Raw genomic sequence first — 22,494 nt, 5'->3', positions numbered from 1 at the left:
TCATTTGTCACTGTTAAATATTGATCACTGGTGCATATTATTCAGAGCTGATTGCTTCATGACTGGTACTGATTATCTGTATTGGTCTAGACGGATTCCCTCCTCTAAATGGCTCTGCTGAATGACTCTGATGACTCCAGCATCTTCTGGAGAGTCTGAATATTGCTCAGACACTCAGAGGTTTCTGCAGTCTCTAGAACAGCCTGGTCCAAAGCCTTAGATTCAGGCATGTCCTAAGTTGGTAGGGTTCAGTCAAAATTTGGACATGAATGTCCCTAAATTTCCCTGAATTTATCCTGCTAATACAGGCCCTAGGAGCTGGAGGGCCCTTTAGTGACCCCTCTCTTGCTGCTGATGTAGGCAGGGATGGGCACAGTCCCAAGAAGATCAGGAACATGGACGATGTGGGCATGTTATGGAGCCCCCTGCTCCAGGACGTGGGGAGAAGGTGTGCTGTGCTAGCAAGAGAGAGGAGTTTAAAGTCTCCTGAGCTCACCCATGGCCATCCATGTGTGCCTGCATAAACAAGGACTGGGCTTTGTCATGAGCAGGTAAGGAGAGACTGAATTGGTGGGGTGTGAAACTCATCAAGTTAGGATGGCACTGTCATTGAGGCAGAGCATCTTCACAAAGCTGAGCAAGGGCTTTATTTACCAGTGATTTTGAGCTCTGGTCAGGGAGAGGGAGTGAACTCTCATCTGTCACCTTGGTGTAGAGCTGGGGTGACACTGCTGGAGATGGGTAAAAACATCTGCTTAAACAAAGGGAGATCAGTGCCCAGAAAATCTGTGAAGAGAGAGATAATTGATTACCTTGTTCTGTAGAGTCTTGAACCTCCAATTATCAGGGAGCTGTGCCTTTCCAGACAGGCTTTCCATACGACAAAGAAAGCACTGCCTTCCTTGGTGTGCTGCACACTCCAACAAAAGTGAGGGAGAGGTCTGTTTAGGAAGACAGGTAGATATTGACAGGGAAATTGTGATACCTTAAGCCTACAAACTTAATAGGGTTTTGCAAATATGGGAGAGCATTTTGGTGCTTGTTTATGGATATACCATAAGACTAAAAGTAATCAAAATCATAGCGAGCTCTGCTAAGGTAAGTAAGCAATGCTGCTGAGTGGAATACCCAGGCTCCTGGGTTTAGTGCAGGGAGGAGCTCCATGCTTTTACAGGTGTGCCAGAATCCAGAGCTAACAATTTGAGGTGCAAGGTAATCCAGAGTCGACAAAGCACATGGCTGGGTCCATGTGTGCTGACTTTGTTACTGGCTGTTGGAAGGAGCATGTGTATGGCTGTCATCAGAGTTGTAACAAAAGAAAGCTCAAAGGAATGCCAGCTTGGCTTTGTTTTGGTCTTTTTTTTTTTTTTCTATCACTCAGCTGCACTGAAGCCCGACACCTCTGGTAGCCAGTGAGAAGCTGGTTTTGTGCTGCGCTTTTACGGGAGAAGACTGGCTGCATTAACTCTTACTAAAACAAGCATCTAGACAACTTTAGCAAAATCCAGTGATGGAGGTCAACTCCACAGAAGCCAGCAGCAGCTCCCAGGGAGGCACCGGCTGCCTGGATCTTACCCTTGTCACCTTCACTGAAACGGTGACTTTGACAGAAGTGGTGGCAGAAGAGGAGTGGGGATCCTTTTACTATTCCTTTAAGGTATTACTTTAAGGCGTGCATTACTTTTCTCAAATGCTTGCAGCTTTGGAGCATTTTCAGAGCATATATGGGGAGGCAACTAAGATGGTTGAACTTTTTCCTCCCAGATATTTGTGGGTTTTTTCCCCTGCAAAAACAGCCGACAGCATGTGAGGTACTTACTGAAAAGCAAACTACTTGTGGAAATTTGACTTCAGATTTACATGTCTTAGCTTTACATGTCCTCTTCCAAGAAAGGACAGTACCGGTTTTCTGTAGAGGTATTGTAATTATACATGCATCTTTAGTCAAAAGCTTGTATTATTTTTAACACATTTTTTTAAAAATGTAATTTCTTTGAGGCATCATCTTGTCATAAGGGATTTCTTTCCAATTTGCCAGCTGTAACAAACATCCTACACAAGTGAGAGGGGGTTTTTGTTGTTTGGGGTTTTTTTTAATCATGAGGGACAGGTTCTAATTTGTTTGTTTGTTTGTTTGTTAGTAAGCTGAGCAGGGGTTGCAGCGTCTCTCGAAATCTGCTGTTAAGAATGCATTGGATGAGTCATTCAGTAGTGAATGCTTATGAATTCAATGGGAAGTGTATTCAGTCATCTCCAAAACTAAGCATCACCCTAGCAATATGTGAACGTAGGAAAAAGATTAGAGAAGTTCTGAAGTTTGTATTTCCTTCAGATTTCTATGCCTGTTGCTGCTGCTTAATTGCGTTCTGAATGCCACGTGTCTCTTTACTGTTATGGTGTGGTGAACAAGTTCAAGTCACTAAAAGTCTGACTGGGAGTACCCTGCTTTTCCTTCTGGAGCTTGGCACCAGAGAGATCAATTTCAGCTGGAAAGATACAGGCATTTATGTCATTTGACAACATGTGAGGTAGAAGAGGATATATCCAAAATCAATTTTTGTATCTGTGAAATTGGTAGTGAACTGACATAATCCTAGTGGAATCAGTGGAATTACAGCAGGTTCCCAGCCCTGAAAAGAGATAATCCATAGTGCTAGTCTTAATTAATGAGGGTCTCTTTTAACATGCTGCTTATAATTTCTAAAGTAGTACTTCCTACCTAGGATTTCAAGGGTGAAAATTGTTTTTTTATTCCTTGTTTTTCCCTCTCCATATTAGACTCCTAAAATGTTCTTTAAAAAAAATCATTAGGGACAAGAAAAATATTTTAATGGCTTTCTCTTTATCTCCTGTCTTCTTTTCACAGTTCGGGCTGTAAATTTGAACAATGTCATGGGAACAGTATTTTATAATGGTAAAAGTGACAATTAATTCCATGATTAGAAAGTCCCCAGGCAGAAAAATTCTTGCTAATAGGAGAGATTGAGTAAATTACAATAATTAGGAAACCAAGGATAGTCATGCACGTTCATCCATTGCTAAAGGAAACGATTCTGTAGCTGAGGGCTTCTCATTAGACTTGCACTTGAGTCTCTGCCGGATGCCTGGCTCTGGCACATGTAGCATGAACTTTGCAAGTAGGCTCACTGATTTCACATCAATTGCTAGCTGTTGATAGGCATGGAAATATTTTGACTCTAGAGACGAGTGACAGCTGGTGCAGCTGTAGGAAAGGAAGGAGGAAGCACCTGCTCTGATGACTACAGTGCAGGGAAGACAGGGCTCCCTGCCAGCAATTTCAGCCCTCTGTAAAACTCAGATGTGGAAGGTGCTGCTGATACCTGTTGATTCAGCTGGCTGTCCTCCACTAGCTCTGCCCATGTTGTGGCTGTATCCTTGCCAACTTCAACAAGCCAAGCAGCATCATCTTCCTCTTTACAATGCTGTAGTTAAGCAGCTAAAACCATTTAAGGTTGGAACAGGCTGAAGGAATTTGAAAAACAGAGTGTTCAGAAGGTAGCTTACAAATTGGGTTTGGATTTTCAAATGCACTGTATAAGCTGTTTGTATAGACTGACTGTGAAGGCAGGGGAGGTGAGTGGTCACTAGACAGACTGACCCCAGAGCCTGTGTGCCAGGGTGCAGATAGAACACAAAAGCTATTTCTGCTGGGAAAGTGCAGGTGTAACCTACCTTATCAAAGCAGTCATAGGAAAACCTGATCTAAACTGATAAACAGAGGCTAGGGAGTGACACCCTGTATCTGTCTTAATGACCTTTTAATGATTTTACCCAATGACAGCTGCCAGGGTATCTCACATGCTGCTCAAACTACATGAGCATGCACTGGTGTCTTCTTTTCCTCCCAAGTTGCAAAAGGACAGCCAGTACCCACCCCAGGTAGTGTCTGTGTTATACTGTGGTGGAAATGTGACAAAAGTAAAATACTGTGCATTAGAGCATTTCAGTGCCAGAATGTCCTGTTAAAGGCTGAGCTGTGGATGCTTCTCTTTCAGAAAAATTTGAACTTTTGTCTATTCCTCTGCTTAACAACTAAACCCTGCACAGTTTCAGGTTAGATACTGTTTTACCAGTTCAGGTTTTTGTTGTCTTTTTTGAGGGAAGGCCAGGGGGGATTTTGTTGATTTATTTAAGCTCAAAAAAATGGAGCATTTCCTCCACTTAGAGGAATGCAGATTTTCCTCTGGTAGTTGTTACTACAGTAGGGCCAGCTGCTCACCAAAGCTCTGCTAATGGAGTCTGATCTGGGGCCACGTGAGCTAATTAGATTGACTCATGGCATGCAGAGTAGCAGCTTTTGGGGCAGCACTGGGTGTATCCATGCACCACTCAGCACACAAGATGAGCTGGTGCTTCCCATAGCAAGGGCACTGCCTCATCCCCACTGCCATTTAGGTCTTGCTGCTGTGGCAAATTGTCCCTGAAAACCCAGATCATCTTTCTTCCTGGGTGCCTTTCTGTGGTGTATCCAGGTAGGTTACTGACTTAAACTATGAGGAATTCTGCTGGCAGTTTCAGCACCTAATTCAGAACAGATGTGCAAATTGGTATTAATTACAGCTCCAACCTCCCAAGCCAGAGGAGAGTTCATTACATCCCTTTACAATCTCTTCCATATGTGCTTAATCCGTGTGTAAAAGGGCTCTAAGTAAGCATCAACAGCACCTGCCAAATACAGTAGTCCTGAAAGAGCAGAAGTCATCTAAATACCTGTAACCTTCCTCTACTTTAGGACTTTCTTAACTCTGCAAGCCTGACAAGGTAAAAATCAGAAATCTGTCTGGAGAAAAGCTGGAATCTCAAAATAGTTTTGGCCCAACTTTGCACAAGCTTTGGGAGGCTTTGTCAGGGCTGGAGGAAGGATTTCCTCCTGCCAGATACTAAACAGCCCAGAGCTTTCACAATGGTAGGAGCATGTGGTCATCTCAGAAAGACTGGGTATGGATCATCTCTGTTTTAAGAGCTCTGCTGAGAAAGGAGATGTCCTGCTTTTATGCAAGGAAAGTAAAGGTTGGAGTGCTCAAAAAGAGAAAAGAATAGCAACTGTGAGTTTTCTCAGTGGGACTGTGTCCCCACCCTCATTTCCTACCTCCCAGCAGAGCTGGGAATCCATCAAGTAGTACTGTTTGTTTCCTGCTGTGTAGAGTCCCCACCTGTGCAGCAGGACACAAAGGTTTTGTTTTTTATATCCAAGGTTGTTTGGAACCCAAATCACCACTGCAAATGTTGACACGCCTCTGGCCCCATGAGCCCCGGTCCCTGTGCCATTCAGCATTAGCACAGCAGTGACACTGAAGTGTTACAGCTCTCAGGAGGAACTGTGTGTCTGTCAAAACAATCCCAAATGATTTTAAACATATGTCTTTGACTGTCCTCCCCCCACATTGCAGCATTCCCTGTACCTGTGTGCTTTAGCCCACGTAGCTCAGATATTAAACAGGACAGCACAACCCAGCTCAGGTAAGCACAACTCTAAGAACATGGGCTGCCTATCCATGGAGCTAATGCTCTTTACAAAGGTCAGGGTTTACCATCACTGGCAAAGGGCTGAGGAGACCATGTTGAGAGGTTTTGTAGAACTATCCAGTTACATGGATTTGGCTCCAGGTGTTCTCAGAGATTGCTGAAGTCACAGTCTGATGTCCCTATCCTTTCATCCAAATGTAGGAGTCGCTTTATCACCTGAAAAGCATTTGCTTATGCTATTGCTCATTCTGATTTTCAAGCAGATATCACAGAGCATCCCATCATTGAATACATAATAGGAAAATAATAATGGGTGCTGTCAAATTTCTGGAGTAATCTCTGCAAATGCAATCACACATTTTAGAAAATAGACATATCAAATAATTCAGAGGTAACTTTGTGATCTTTCAGTGTGGGGAGAGGAGGAGGATTAAGTTTACACAAATAAGGTGTCAGGGACTCCTGAACACAGCCTTTGCAATATGCTGTAATGACTTCTGCTGTTCCTGAGATGCTGCACTGAGAATGATCTCCTTGGGAAACTGCTGCTGCAGTGCTGGTGGCCAGGCTGGCCTCATCCAGCTGCTTAAACTCAACACAGAAGTGATCTGGCAGTATGATAGCCCAACAGGAGCAGCTCTGAGCCAGCAGATTTGGGCTGTTCTACACTGGCAACCCTCATACTACTGTCCCTGTGCTCCACACAGGCACATGGCTTGCACCTGCCTGCCTCTCCTGTATAAATATGCCTAGAAAGTATCATTTTCTTACATTTTTAGAGGTATTTTAACTTTGCCAACTAAGCATAACCATTTTAAGCGATTAAGAAAAGCAACACTTTAGCATTTTAAATAGGGCTGTCAAAAATCAAATAATGGATGGACCTTTGGGTGACTTAATACTATCTTTCCACATTGAAAGTATTCTACAAAAAAAATAGAGAGATACACCATTAAAAGTTCATTTTTCCTGGTGACCTTTAAGTCAGAAATGTCTAATTCTGTGGAATTTTCCTAGAGTGTAATAGGTAAAACATCCTGCAATAACTGAGCAGCACTGCCCCCATTCATTATCTGTTTTGTACCAAACCACAACAGAATGGCAAATAAGAGCTGGTGATAGAATTGAATTAGTCACATTTGTTACTGACTGCCACCATCATACCTATGCAGAATTTTAGGGCAGAGTGGGGGCTTGTTCAGCTGTTGAGGTCAGAAAGATCACTGCAACTAGCATGCATTAGATTATGTGCAATGAAGGGACCCTGCTCATCCATGGAATTCAGAGCTAGGAAATAGGTTTTTTAGAAAAACAGAGGTTCACAAAATATATATATTTATACATATATATGTGGCTTTGCTAGATTTCAAAAAGATGAAAAAGTAATCTTAACAACAAAATTGGCCCCTTCCATGAGAAAGTGCCCTTAGTGAATAAACTTTCTCCTGTCTGTTTCCCTAAGTCTAAAAGGAAGAAAATATTATAGATCTTTCCTCTATGTAACATATAAAAACATAACAGATTATGAGTGGAATACCACATCGACACAAACTCATACAAAACTGCTTCTCAAGTTCAACAGAACAGAAAAAAATCAACTCATGTTCCTTCCAGCTGTGTACTTTTTCCAATGATAAGGACTCCTTGGGAAGTGACTGTTGCCAGCACGTTTGATAAGTCATGAAGGCTTCATGTGGCAATGCATTCCAGGTTTGCCAGAATGTTCCATGACCTTGGGCTGGGAGGATAACCCAGACAATCAGTTAGAAAGCAGCTCAGTGAGGCAGCCTCTGCACTGGGAATAGGAGAGCTATCAAGCACAACTGGTAGCATTTAAATGAGAAAGCAGCAGTCCCAGAGTCAATCCTGGGGCTGAACTGGTGTTTATGCACTTTGAATCAGGCTCCATTCCAGGCCACACTAATTAAAAAAAATAAATGAACTCCTAGAGGGCTTGTTGCCTGCCCAAATGTGTTTCTCTCAAATTCAATCATAATGGAAGCACTTTCAATGACAAAATATAAAACTTAGCTTTGAACTTTCTTTTCTCCCCAGTCTTTCTTACCTTCACATAAATTTCCCTGGGTTTTTAAGTGTCAATCAATTTTTTTCCCCAAAAAGTTTTCAGGAATATCTTGTGTGAACTCTGTGTAGAAACATCTTCTCAGTTTTGCCTTGCTGGATGGAGACCCCTCTTTTGAAACATATTTGTCTTACAGGGGTGGACAGTACAACTTCCTGCTGCTTGTGACAGCTAAGACTGAAGACTTCGGTGACTTTCCCAGTTGTTTGAGCATGTTTTTTTCTTAATGAGACAAGGACTATCAGCAAATGAATCAAGAGCTTTTCAGACATTTTTTTTCCCAGCTTTTCTTTTCTTGAGCATTAGGAGATGACTTAATTCATCTGAATCTTCACATTGAGGTCATTAGTATTTGCTGTGTGAAGGTTGCTTCTAGCCCAAGTATTCTATTTGTTGTGCCTCTTGTAAGATATTTGGTGCCCCTTACATTTTTTCCTGCTTGACAGTCAGAGCTGTTGTCTACAATTAAAGTATACACAATGCACCTACAGCTTTTCTCCAATTCTTTTTTTGTGTATTAAGGAACCTTTATTTTGTATGTGGTAAGCATAACCATAGTCATGACTCCTTCAGTGGCATCATACTTCATTTCTGAAAGCCTACAGTTTAAGTTGGTCACACATGGCAGAAATGTGTCATCTCAGGACTTCAAATAAATATAAGAAAAATGCCATGTTATACTTTTAAAGTCCTTTTCCTGAGACTAATAGGTTTTTGCTATTCCCATGCCAATAGCCTTTACACCCATACTCTTTACTTGCAGAGCAAATTTTAATTTACATAAAGATTTCCAGAAAGATCTGAGCTGTTCATGTTTCTGTGATGTAATAAATAATATGCAGCATGTGCAAAGCACTCATTTGATTATATCTGTTTAAGTACCTTTTAGTCTTAAGAAAATAGGTCTTATGCATACTTGTGTGTGTGCATAATAATTCAAGTAGAGAAGGACTCCTGGAGGTCGCCCGAACCAACCACTTGAAAGCAAATACAAAAGATGCCAGATTTCTCAGGGCAGTGTCCATTTAACTTCTGAATATCTCCAGGGATGGAAATCCCACAATGTCTCTGGTGCTAGTGCTTGACCACCCTCATGAAGAACACTTTTCTCCTTATGTCTTACCAAGATATCCCATGTTACAACACTTGTTTGTGGAATCTTGCCCTTTCGTGGTGCACATCTGAAAAGAATCTGGCTCCATCTTCTCTGCACCCTCCTGCCAGGTAATTGTAGGCAGTACTTAGACCCCAGAAGGCTCCTTTAAGGTTTTTGCTGTGGAGGAGGCTGGCAGTATGGAAAAGAGGTGTTTTATTATTTTTGCTTTGATTATTTATTTAAAAATTCAGTTAATTATATCAGAGGTTTAGCCAGCACCTTTAAAACTCCTTAACTGGGTTAATGGGTATATTTCTTTGATTCCCTTCAGTGTTGCAGTCCAAAATGCAATTTGTCTTAGAGATAAGCAGATTATAAATCCCTGACAGAAATCAGTCAAACTGCATGGCACCTGTCTGCCTCTGGAAAATTAATTTTCCTGGTTTTTTGGGTTTTATTTGAGTTTTTGGTTTTTTGTTTGGTTTGTTTTTGTCTTGGTTTTTTAGGGTTTTTAAGGGCTTTAAGTTTCCATCCTAAATGGAGGATGTTAACAAATTCATCCTGATGAACATTCTCAGTTTTCAATGTTCAAGATTCCAGATCTTCTACAGCAGAATAAAAAAAAAAATGTTAATGTAGACTGCTCCATTTTTCTAAATGGTCTGCAATTAATGTGATTATTTTTAGAGAATGGGAAAAGATTTTTCTCTTTTTATGCTTCCTACAAGAAAGTGCAATGCAATCTACTAGTGGTGAACTTGACCATGAGCATGACAGTTACTCAATTTAACAAGGGGATTTATGTATTCTTCTTATATATTAAGAACACTCTTGCAAAATTGCTTGGCTTGGTTCATGATTGCATCCCTCTTACAATCCCAATTGCTGCAACGCTAACCCCATAATTTTTAAAATATACCAAAGGCAAGATCATTTATGCATTCCCAGTGTTTATCAACTGTCAAGAAAAAGCTGTTCAGAGACTTAAGCTGCTGCTGGCTTGTGATATGAGGGATCATGCCTCTTCTTCACCCAAGAGACCAAGAACATGGTGCAGAAAGACACTAGGTCACCAGGACCGAGAATTTTCCAAAGGCCTGCAGTCCTCATATTTAGAGGCCAGTCAGCCACTCCAGGCATGGAGTATCTCTCCCTCTCTTTTTCTATTTTGTTCATTTCTTACCTGGAAACCTATTTTTTCCAGGTTGTTTCCCAACCAGCCTCAGCAGATAGAGCTAAACTGTTTTAGATTGAGTCCCTCTTCAGGTACAAATAAACTTTGCCCGTTGATAGTTGAACCTCTCTTTCTATTAGGCAACTTCTCTAATATTAGACAAAAGCTTTTGCACCTCAAGACATGAGGAACAGCACCTCCACTGGGATGGGCTATCAGGTATATCCCCATTCCACAGTCACAGCTGGTGCTCCTCTGCAAAGGGGATACAAATCCTGAGAGAAGATAAATCCAGGAAGCTGGCTGGGGAGGATGGGAAGAAGGGGTGGCATTGTGGTACCAAAATGCTACCCAACATCTCCAAAAGGTTTTAACTATGGTCTTGATTAAAGGTGTTTGCATGGGTGATCTTTGCCTCAAATCTAAAGCAGAATACGCCTCTTGTTAGACTTATTTCAGCCTCTGGATTCAGAAATTTTATTAGAGAAAGAAAATGATAAGCCTTTTTTATAGCCAAAGGAAAATGCACACAATCTTCAGACATGTCTTCTAGCTTACATTTCACCCATGAAGAGGCATTTTCTTCATTGACTAAAACTGGTTTTAATCTTGGAGCAACCTAGCAAAATACAAATATGCTCTCTGGGTGTCAAGCACTTCCATGCTCCAAACACAGCACCCTTGTGGGACAGCAGCGTGTGCAATGGCCCAAGTCAAGCCAAAGAAATCCTCTTTACTTTCATTTGTTGGTGACCTTAATAATGTCAACAGCATCTCTAGCTTTTCTAACCTGAAATAACTGCTGTATGACACTAGTCTCTCATGGCATTCTCATCTAGTGTAATTATTAATGCCCATTTCAAAAGAAGTCCTGGTCAACAGAGGTTTTGGAGATATCATTATCTTCCTTTTTATCAGAATCCTTCTGATGTTTGCACATCATATTATTGAGGAATGCTTTTTGTAAATTACCTTGTCCCAGATTGTTATTAAAAAAGGATTTTTGTTTGATGGATGAACAAGACATGAAATTAAACACTTCTATGTCTAAACAGCCTGAAGATGATGAATAAAACTAGAGAAAATTCAGCTGGAGTGAAATTCAAAGATCCATCAGCTATCTCTCTAATCTAATAACTATTTTTAAGGCCTTCACAGATGGAAGTTTTACTGCCTCAATCGGTCTCTCTATCTATGATATATTTTAAAGCCTTATTTTTCTTTTTAAATTTTCATCCTGAATTCTGTACCACAGTTTTGATTTTTGTCCAGTCCACAGTGGATCTAAGAAGAGATTAGTCCTTTACCTTTTCCCATTAGTCTTTTTGTGTCCTCAAGGCTATGTTCATCTTTTCCTGCAGTTGGATTTTCCTGGATTGAGCAACTTGATTAATTTGGTCGTTTTGCCTGACTCTATCTTTTATGACAACACCTTTGTGTGTCTCTCTTGAAGCACTGTGCCCAGGAGTGGACATGGCCCAGTGGAAAGTTTAGAGCAGAGCCTGGTGTTGATCCCAAAGTGCTGGTGGCTGTTGCTCTCATGGCAGGGTGATGCCATGATATTCTGGGGCACTTTGCACATCTGCTGTGTGTGAGGGTTGGTGTTTTAAAGGCTGGTCCAACCAAATGTGATTACTCTCACTACACTGCAGTCCTGCCCTTTGCCTTGTTGGACAGCATGTTGCTTTTTTCTCAGTAGGTGTTTCCAATTCAGGAGGATAATTTTGAATTCAAATCATAGGCTCTGCAAAGGCCTTTATCACAGTGGGCATCCCATTAATAATCATGGAAGTTTTCATTCTGCAAGTTAACACAGACTGAGAGAGGCTGCAGTGATTTAAGTTGCCTATTGTTATGGCTCCTTAATCCCCAGGAATGAGATATTTTCCCCTTTTGTCTGAATGGCAGCTCCCACAAATAGTTTAATAGAAGTTTCATCTTTATTTCTTTGTCTACGACCCTCCAGACTTTCCTCTATTTTCAGTGTTTGCATTTTTAACTTATTTTTGCAGTCTGGTTTAATTTCTGGAGTCAGACATTGCTTAACTGTTAGGCATTGCTTTTAAATTGGCAGAAGGGATTTAATCTGACCATTTGTGTTGTGCTCCTATGATGGGGAAACATCCTTCTAATACAGCCTCTGTTGCTCCATAGCTATTTCTTCCATGGGAATCACAAGAAAGTTTGAGTATCAGACCCTTGTTCTGGTCCTATCTATATCAGTATAATACAGGAATATAATTCCTTTCAAGAAAATTATCTTCTGACTTTATACCAAAGAAAATAGGAGCAAGTCTAGTCCCTTAGTTTTCTTTATGTGAGAAATATGTTTTCTGCAATGGAAAAACCAAAACAAACCCTGAGGAGAAATCATTGATTTCAAGGTCAAACGTGATGTGAAATCTTATCTTTTATGATCTTATTGTCTTTCAAAAAGACATTTATTTCTAATTCCTGCACTAAGAAAAGCATCCCCATAAAAATAGTTTCACCATATCCCTGCCACACATTTTTAGGGGAATTTTTTTCCAAGAAATTCAAGAGATTTGCAGATACCACAAAAATATGGATTTTTAAAATTTTTTAATTTTTTTTAATCTAAAAGCTGAGTATCTAGCCCACACAGGTTGTATCATCTAGGTCACTCTATATTCAGTGGAGACAGCCCATCCCAGGGTAGGTGAGATGAATGGTGACTCATCTCTGAGACACTGCTATTACCTAGACAATACTAAGACAATTTAGAATAGTTGTGTCTCTTTGGAATGTTTGGTGAGATGACGTGAATGGTAGATTATGCTGCTGAAAATCATCATGCTGGGAAAAGTGAAATCTTTTCTACATGACCTTGATTGTTTGCTTAAACAAATCTCTGGGCTCAGGCACAGAGTGCAGCATCAAATTGCTCCTCATCAGGTCTTGCTTTCCCTGCATGACCACATGATCCACAAGGTAGTGTGGCTCCCTACCTGGAGCAAAGTTGAGGCTGGTTCCCAGGAGAGGCTGCCCAGGGAAGGTGATGGGACAATGACTGCTGGCCAGGAATGAGGCTAAGTGCCAAGAAGGCACTAAGGCTAATTACAAAGCAAGAAGCTCCATGTCCTTGCTCCATTCCTTTTATTTCACCTTCCCTCCCCATGCTCACACCGAGGTATTTTCTTTGCAAGCAGAAGGAGCAGTTTACAAATGCTTCAGTGAGTGTGTTCTCCCTGGCTTCTGGTCCACCATCAGCCCAGCCAGGTAGATGGGGATCTTACTGACAGCATCCTTCCCCCAACCTGCTCGGGACAGGTCCTTGAGGCCACGTCTGTAGTGCCAGCACCTGGCACCCCTCCTCAGCCACAGCCCTTACCTGCCTCCTCCATCTTCCTCTAATTCCCACACTGTGGTTTTGCTGTCCGCAACTGAAAGGTCCGGAACGACTGCATTGACATTACCTAAAACTCATCCCAGGTGCTAGGATGTAAAGATTGGGTGTGCACTCACCAAACAAGCAAACGTGGACACATACCCGTGTGATCTTGTAGCCGGAGCATCCTGATGCTTTGAGAGCACGAATAGCTTTCTTACTTTGTTTTCTTTGTACACACACCACTAGGGGACGTTTTGTCATCACGTTTCAGTCACTACACAATTACACTTTTCTTTAGTGGGTCATGCTTCTTTCTCAGTCTTGGTGCACATCTAGATCATGGAGAGAATGTCTGAATTTCATAGGGCTTGTGAATGACCCTGACTTACTGAAGCTGGGAAAAAGAGAAGTATTTATTCCCTTCATTCCTCCAAAGGAGCCCATCTATCAACATTCCTTATGAAGTGAGGCAGCTGGTTATTTCACAGCTTGCTGGAGCAGCACAAGAAAGCTGAGCTGACTCTCGTTTTAGCACTAAGTGCAGAATACAGGCACTGCTAGTGGTTTTGTGAAGAGAGAAGTAATATACAGCCACTGCAAACCAAACTGGAGTGAAGATCACTAGCAGTGATGCATGTTAAGTATTTTCTGAAAAAAAAAAAAAAAAAGTCTTTTAGACTAAATTGTTGAAATCAATTGGCAAAGCTCAAAATTTCACTCCTGCTTTCCATTCTCATTTGTCTGACAATAAGAGACTGTCTATCCATCCACCCATCAATATGCTTTTTTCTGTTCTTTCCATTGCAGACAGAGCAGCTGGTGACTCTTTGGGTTCTCTTTATTGTCACAATTGCTGGAAATGCCATCGTGCTCTTCTCTACCTGGAGGAGGAAGCGGAAATCTCGAATGACCTACTTTGTTACTCAGCTGGCAATCACAGGTATGGGAGGGGAAAGGGCACCTGACCTGCACAGGAACCACTATTGAAATGACAAATAAGAAAATGAGAGTTGAGTGGCAAAGAATTCAGTTGCCACCTAATGTCCAGTTGCAGTTTTCCATAAAGAAAATGGATGGCTGCTTGTCTTAGGGCTCAGTCTGACTCTGATGTAAAAAGATGTTGCTAGATGTAATAGTATGCAGCAGCTGCAACTCATTGATGTCACCATCTTATCTTCCAGTCTGAGTTTGCATCTGTATTTCCCAGAAGGTATGTCTCCAGCTGTTGTCATGGAACTGTTTAAATTAAACTAGTTTAAGATGTATCTCTTGTGTTTTTCTATTAAAACTACTCCACCAATTATGCTCCTGCAGTAAAGAGTGAAAATAACTTCATGTTGTCCAGTTTAATGCAGTAAGGGAAATATAACAATATTAAGGTGGAGAGGAATTAATTTAGATTTTTTTTTTTTAAATAGACAAAAGGATGTTGATCCAAGGACTTTGTAGTTTTTAAACAGAATGTGAAATGTACAGAAGCCTGGTCTGTAAAATGTCCATCTCAGCAAGAAGGAAAGGAAATGAGCATAAGCAGCACATTGTTTCTCTGTGGTCTTGAATGGACTACATTTGTGGGGGTTTAAGTTTCCCAAGGGAAAATATGTGCTGTTTCTATAACAGTGTCCTGCTACTAATCCCTGCTTACAAGACATCTGTGCTGTACTGTTTGTGTATATAGGATATATTTATATGCTTTCTATTGCTTTTTTTTCACCCCCCTAAGCTATGGTAGGAATTACAGCACTTTTTCATTAAGGAGCCATTTAATATACGATTTTCCAACAATACCACATCCTCCTTTGGTGTCTGGTGTACCTGTGTTTAAACTGGAAAACCAGAGCACTACTCAGCCCAATCTTCAACCTGAGTTTCATAAATAAATGAGCTCCATAGCCCAAACCTCATCTCCTCAGAAATATGTTCAGTTTGAAGAACTACTATCAGCTGAAACAGGGTGTGCAGACTGATGCAAAGAGTCAGGCCTGTAACAGGTGATGTAAGAATCCTTGCAAGGTGAGGGGGTGAAGGTTTGCAGTGACTCCTCGTCTGAAGTGCTGACAGCTGGTTCTCCTGTTCAAGTCATCTGTAATAAATGGTTTTACTTCTTATCTCAGTCGTGACCTTTATGCCACTTCCTTCATGTGCCAGTGGTATTTTCCATCAGGTAAGGCAGATCAATAGATCCTCACCCCACAGCTTGGGAGCATCAATCACAGATCAAGCACTACAGTGTTCACAGGAGTTTCAAAATAAACAGTCTCTGCTCAAAGCGTTCCCAATCCCAGACGAATGGAATGTACTCAGGCAGCCAAGCAGAAGTACAGTAAAGAAGAGAAGAGCAGAGGAAGCCCCAGATGGACATCATCCATTTTCTATTTACTATCAGGTGTACTGGGAGGAGTCTGCTGCTGTTGCTGCGCTGGATAAGTGTCTGAGTGGGAATTTTTCCATTTGGTACCCATAGGAAAGAGGACTTTTTGTATTAGAATGGAGGTGCACGGACAGCTGTTCACAAGGGGTTTAAATACTGTCAGCATGAAGGGAGAGGAAGAAATTATATGTGCAGTTTTGAGGGAGCTGAAAGAATCAGTGTCAGTGGAAAAGACAACAAGGCAAATATACCATTAGATGTGGGCAGCAAATAGTACTATACAGCTGATGTTATAATTTGACTGAGATCCGTGTGTTCCACTCGCTGATTCTTCTGACTTCCCCTTCCCTAAAATTATCCTTGACGTTTAAAATAGCCTGAGTTCAACAATCTGTTCCATTCCACATTACAAAAATTCACATAGAAAACTCACTTGACATTCACATCTGCAATGTTAAAAGAAGTAACTCCAGCTTGAACAGCTAGGCTCCTTTCAAGCAATGTCGATTTCTTTTTTGTGATGCAGGAGTCAGAACTCTAATTTATCTTCCGGCACCAAGACTGCTTGTCAGTATCTTGGCACAAGGAAATGACTTAATTCCTGAAATGGAGCCATTTCACTTTCTTATCTTTAAAAATATTATTAAGAACAAAGCAGGCTGGCAGCAGCCATCATCCTTTCACAACAAGTTATGAGGTAGACGCAGAACATTATGAAAACACTGACTTGTCACATTGCTTTGACATGCCAAGCATATTTAAATCCTACCAACTAAAGCCTAATCTCCTGGCAAACAGTTTCTGCTTAGTCAATATTACTACTTCCATTTATTTTGAGGTTCTTAAAATATTTATTATTTCTGCCCAGTAGCAGAAAGAATAATGGATATAGCTTTATCAATGCAGACATTTCAAAGCCATCTTAAAACTTTTTGTCTATTGATCTGTGGCTCAATAGTTTAGTGGTGCCCTCAATTCTCACATCTTCCCACTATTGTAGTACCAAAATTAAATTCAAATGCGACCTTCTTGTTAGAATAAACAAGGTATTCAAAGCGAAACTGTGCATAATACATAAATCAGAAGTCAGCACTGTTGTTCTTCTTGACTGGTTGCCAAGCCAGATGCAGATGAGAAGTAACTAACTGATTGAGGCTTCTTTCAACACTGACTATTCAGTGGCTCAACCCACCCTGCAAATCTAGAGAAGACTCTTACTGATCCTTTACTACATCATAACTCAACATGGTGATCAATGTTTCAGGGATGTGTGGGAGTAATCCCTTCAACTTCAGAAAGCTTAAGGGTGTTGCTGAAGCCTGAATCCACAATATTTCACACTGAATATACACTTTTACAATGCTTGTGTCAGTACCATATTTAAGTTATGTCTAACTCTCAGTTCATGCATAAATCTCTTTGAAATTTTCTGGGAATTAAGCCCTAGGAAATCAGCTAAGAGTTAACAGCTGAGCTGAACAATAGTACTAATCACTCAGCATCAGCTAATTTGATGAAGAGGAATATTGCCATATTTGCCTTGTGTTCAGTTTTCAGTTTGCCTTTGGGCAGATTCCTCTTCTGTAAAAATGTTGTTCTTAGGAACAAGTTTGTCTGTGCAGACTGAAACTAAAGCTAGGTTTCCTACAGATTTCTATCTCCAAGGTAATTTAGTTTCTCAGAAAGAGCAAGCTCTGAAGATTACCCTGCGAGGAGGGTATTTCTAAGCACTTTTCCCCAAACAGATTTCTTCTGAGTTTAGCACAAGTTATGCTCATGGCATAGCTATCTCTCCTGGCAGGAAATCTCTCACATCTTCCCCTACCTGATGCCATTTCACATAACTTCAGAGTCTTTGTATATTTAAGATGTTTGCCTCCAACTGAAATCACCAAGTGGTTCAAGATCAAAGAGTGGGATGAGTTCATAGGCACTGTATAAAGCTGGAAATGCTGAAGTGAAATATTGTTGTTTTCAGAAAAGATGGTTTGTCCACACATTTATGTATGCTTGGATCAGTTTACCCAGCTCTACTAAATGAAGGCCTTCTAAAGTTTACTCTCAAAATGTAAAAGCAGTGGACATGAGGCATACATCAAACTGAATTATCTGAGTACTAGTGGAAAAGAAATGTAATTTATGGGCCAAAGAGTTAATACAGTAAGAACTGTTATCATTTGACCAATTCCAAAATTTATGGGCCAAAGAGTTAATACAGTAAGAACTGTTATCATTTGACCAATTCCAAAATCAATCAAGAAATACATTAAAAAAGTCTGAATTTGAATGAAAATAAATGAATTGAAAAGAATGAATTGGAAAGAATGAATGAGAAGAAAGAATTTTGCTTCTCATTATTTTCCATTCAACTTTAACTACTACTGACAGGGGAATGTATTTAAGTTCCTTTTATTGACCAGAAGTAGGGAGTTTATTTAGATCTTTTTCTCCAACATTAACATCTGGAGATTAGGAACTTGAAATGTCATGACCTTTAGCTCAGTGTGTTTCTATTCCACCATTTAGCAGAGATCAGTACTTTAGGAACAGTGTTACATTTTTCTTGTTTTGGGGGTTAGAAATACATGTAGGCTCTTTATTGCATGCCAAATTTTAAGCTATAATCTGGCAGTCTTGTTTGGAAATATGTGCTCACATAGGTATTGCTGTGTCTGTAACAAAGAGAGAAAATAGAAGGAACTTCACCTAACTTTTACGATAGCTTACATATAAACAGGAAAACAAAAGATGTTCTGCCAACATATGTAGCTACAAATACCAAATACTAAGGAATGGCTTGAGAATGACATTATAAAGACAAGGAAGTAATTTAAAAAGTGATATAAAGATATTTCTATCATTGCCACCTTCTTCAGCTGGTCCCAGAAAGTTGAAGGTCCTTCAGCCGCACTCGTTTAGTGTTTGGTAAAAAGCCAATACACTGTGAACCTGCTATGAGAGGGTAATGCAAGCTTATAGGTAGAAATAGACCCTGCTAAAGCAAAGTGTGCTGTTTTATTTCTGTGCTGCTTCTGCCCAGAGAGAGCATGACTGCGAGACTAAAACCAGCTGGGCTCAATCACTGATTTCTAGGGAGACTTTGGATTAGATGACTGAAAGCAGAGACTACCAACTAATTTTCCAGTTAAATGAACTAAATGAGTGCATCTAACTGTGCAGCTACAAGAGCTAAACATGAACAAATTTTGTCCTTTTTTTCTTCTCTTTTTCCCTACACCAAAACCAGTAGGGCACTGACTTCTTTAATGGACTGTGCCTGTCCTTCAATAATTTTCTTCATCATTCTATGTGACTTGAATGAATGAAGATAACTTGTTACTCCATGATCTGTGGAAAAGCTTAATATAATAACTCCATTACCAAAATTAACATGTAGAACATGATTAACAGATAATGGTCTCTGTTCCAGCTTTTCATCTGGAAAATGATACTTGGAATATTTCTGCACTTTAGAGAAATCATTCATACAAATTCATCAGTTTTATAAGTACCTCAGACATCACAGTGATTATGAGCATTGGAAGTTAATTGCACAGAGCCAATTAGCAGCTAAATCAGCAAGTCACCTTAATGGAGGTGGACTGTTGGCAGCCAAAAAATCTATAGAGTTCCCAGTTATATTGCAAAACTTGCCTATCTTGCCAGCTGGGTCTTGGCTTGAACCTACCAATATGATTTACACAATTGTCCACCTAAGACACAGAAACATAATGCACAAAACTGAACTACTTCCCAGAAACCTGTCTTCCTCCTCTTTCCACACTAATTGTCTGCTAATTTGTAGGAAAAATATGAAGGCTGAAGAAAGGTGAGAGGTTTCATCATCCTACCTGTAGAAAAGAAAACTTGAAGGAAGTTGCAGTTTACTGCAGAATTCATTGCTAACATTGAAAGAGTGACATGCACATTTCTTACATTCATTGTGTCCAAAACCTCTTGAAAGTGTAATTAATGTAAGGAAACTGTCTCTGCTAATGGATCGTCTGTGTTCTGCACTGCGTGCTCCCATCACTGCTGAAAAAGGTTTGTCAAGATTGAGAAGAAAGGGTGTAATTTGTTAATATTCCCTCAGGCACAGACACTGAAATTTTACAGAGTACCCGATGGCATCCAAATTCCCTGCTTTTGCAGGGCAGCTTTATTCCCAAACACCTAGCTGGAAGTCTAAGAACTCTGCAAATCACCTGACTGTACACACAGCTCGATAAACAGGGAAAGAAATAGATTACATCCACCTTTCCTCCGCAGGCTACGGAAACTATAGCGTTTAGTACAACTTTCATTTTGCATTCACAGAATAAATGTAATTCAATTTACCAAGAGCAAAAATAGTCTCTGGGAGTAAACACAGCAATATTAGTATTGCTTATTCAATACATCACATGAAACTATGTGAATAAGAAAATTGTTTCATGGCTGCATTAGTTGCCTGGAAAAGAAGCAATCATTTTTCCATCCTGAATCTACCAAGAAGACTAATTCAGTAAGAGGAAAGCAACATGGGACTTACTTTAAGTTAGGCATGTATTAACTTGCCCCTACAAACTGAGACATAATGCAGGACAAGATAAATGTAGTCACAGCCTGCAATACCCTGTGGTAGCATGAAGCAAAACAGATTTGCCATCCATTGCCATTCCTGGAGATTTAATAACATCTGGGAGAAACTCAAATTCTCCTTTGAACTTTTACTCAGATTTGAAGATGAGTCATAGTTCCCTAGTTTGTAATATGCAACTTGGACACTGGTGCTGTACAATTCCAGCCTGATATTATGAATCATCTTTTACTATACTCTAAGACTTTTTATGTAAAGAGCCATGAGTATTTCTGCATGAGTGTATGTATCCATTTATCTCTGTGTAAATGGCTAGTCAAAACATAGTTTCTCTTTTCCTGAGGAAAATATCCATTGTGTGCATCCCTCTTAAAAGGTGTTTTCTCTCAAACCAGTCCTGAAGTAAATGGGGTAAAAAGTGGAATATCCTCAGAAGGCAGGAAAGGAAACCAGAAGTGAACTTAAGCATCAAAAAACTAAGAGACAGAAATAATCTTTATGTGAAGGAGATAGGTTCTCTTTAGGGGTATCAGGGTCTCTATTTCACAGTATTTGGTCAGGCAGCCAAAGGAAAATGCTCACAGAAGACAGAGTAGATTTCATATTTTAGAGGTGAAATCATGAAGCAAGAGGTCTGACATAGAAAACTTGGTATCCTGAAAATACTTTGTTCCAGTCCTGTCTCGTAGTGTAGGAACTTTGAATTTGGGACCAGTGCTCAAACAATCCATGAAGCTACTTCCCTGTGAGGTCTAAAGCAAAAGGAATTTATTTTGGTGCAATATTTACCTCCTTGAAAAGGTAAAATTATGATACCACAAGACTGGGACTATAAGAAACAAAGGTAGTCTTGGAGACTCGGCAGTAATCCTGGGGTCTAAGGCAGTTGGATCACCTTTGCCTTTATTGCATGTGCCAAAAAAGTTTGGAGTCAAGCAAGTATATGAGGAAAGACAAAGAATGGATCAAATCTTGATGCAGTAATCAGAGTTTTAGTCCAGAATGATGTACCACAAAAAGCTGTCTGGGAGCTATTGTAGAGATGGGACAGTTGGAGAACGCAGAAATGAGCTGTAAGTTTGCTGACAACAACTTCTGCTTTAGAATGCAATTCCAAACCAAATCCTAAGTGTTTTTTACCAGCCCACAGATGGAAGCCTGTTATGCTGTATTTCTGTTAATTCTCATGTAGTTTTGGATAATTAAATACTTTCTCAGGGGCTCACTGGAAAGTCCAGGGCTGGACTCAGTATTTGTGTTGGCTAAGAGTCTATCCACTGGAGCTCACTGCAGTAGGAAACAGCAGCACTAGCACAAAACCAAAAACAAAATCAAAAACAAAACAAAAAGCAGCAAGATGATGTAAGAGTAGAATGCAATGTCCCTCCCATTAGTGGCAATATAAAGGTAATGAGCTCTCTCAAATTTGCTACTGGAAGCAAGCATGATCATCCCCTTAAAAACCTTGTAATAACTTTTATTTATATAGCCTACTCTAATCTTACAAAAGCAGGGACAAGATGTCCATGATTCATGGTTTGTAATTAATGCAATCACAACCCACTAGGCAGACATCCTTAAAACAGTGATTTTCTGTCTGTTTTCTGTGAACAGTGGTCTTCAGATCCCTTTCAGGTAGCAAAAATCACTCTGCAACTTAAGCCCAAGTACAGAGCTGAGGTTCACACAGGCAAGGAGAACTCACAAAAAAAGTCTTTTCTTTCCTCAAAGTACAGTACCTAAATGCTGTACTTAAACTGTTCTGGAAGGGGACAATTTGTGTGTTTGTCATACATAAGGTCTCAGAGTGGAATTTTCAGAGTGCCTAGGGATATAAACTGTATCTCCCTCTGCAAAACAGCAAACACACTATCTCTGCTTGTCAGTAGTTCCAGTACCACATTTAGTGTAGGGTATGGCCATGTGGGTTTTTTCACATTCCTGTGGACCACCTGGGACCTGAGAATTCAGCAACAAAGATGTTATGCCCTCATTTCATCTGCATCTCAATCACTTTAACACCCTGAAGCCAGTTATATCCTTTTTTAATTTGTATTTTTTTTGAGTTAAAAAGTATTTTCAGTAGATGTGTTGATTGTTGTACAAAGACTATTTCCTTATATATACTTTAGGGACTTAATAAGCTTTAGTTCATAAATCCTCTTGCTTCTAAAGCAGTGGGAAAACTAACTACAACATGCCTACAAATATGCAATACAGTGTGCAATGATTATCTCTTTGCAGTGTATGTGTGTGTTTAAAATCACAAGCAGGCACCAGACTTCTGTCCTAAGTCACCCGGGAGTGTTTCTGAATGCCATCCCTAAGGTTTGGACCCCTGGACCTGCCCAG

At 40.3% G+C, this 22,494-nt stretch overlaps 1 protein-coding gene across 1 annotated transcript in view; it reads left to right on the top strand.

Moving 5' to 3' along the window:
• Window positions 1-1,465: 1,465 nt before the first annotated feature.
• Window positions 1,466-22,494, top strand: part of NPSR1 (neuropeptide S receptor 1) — a 55,764-nt gene continuing 34,735 nt past the window's right edge. The window contains exons 1-2 of the mRNA XM_023919418.2: window positions 1,466-1,657; window positions 14,000-14,132. Coding sequence (XP_023775186.1) covers window positions 1,511-1,657; window positions 14,000-14,132 — 280 coding nt within the window. The 5' untranslated portion in view covers window positions 1,466-1,510. The remainder of the gene's footprint in view (window positions 1,658-13,999; window positions 14,133-22,494) is intronic.

This window comes from Cyanistes caeruleus, chromosome 1 (assembly GCF_971803275.1).
Source record: "Cyanistes caeruleus chromosome 1, bCyaCae1.hap1.1, whole genome shotgun sequence".
Classification (NCBI taxonomy): domain Eukaryota; kingdom Metazoa; phylum Chordata; class Aves; order Passeriformes; family Paridae; genus Cyanistes; species Cyanistes caeruleus.
Note: the sequence above shows the minus strand (reverse complement) of the source record. Positions and strands in the feature narration are given on the sequence as shown.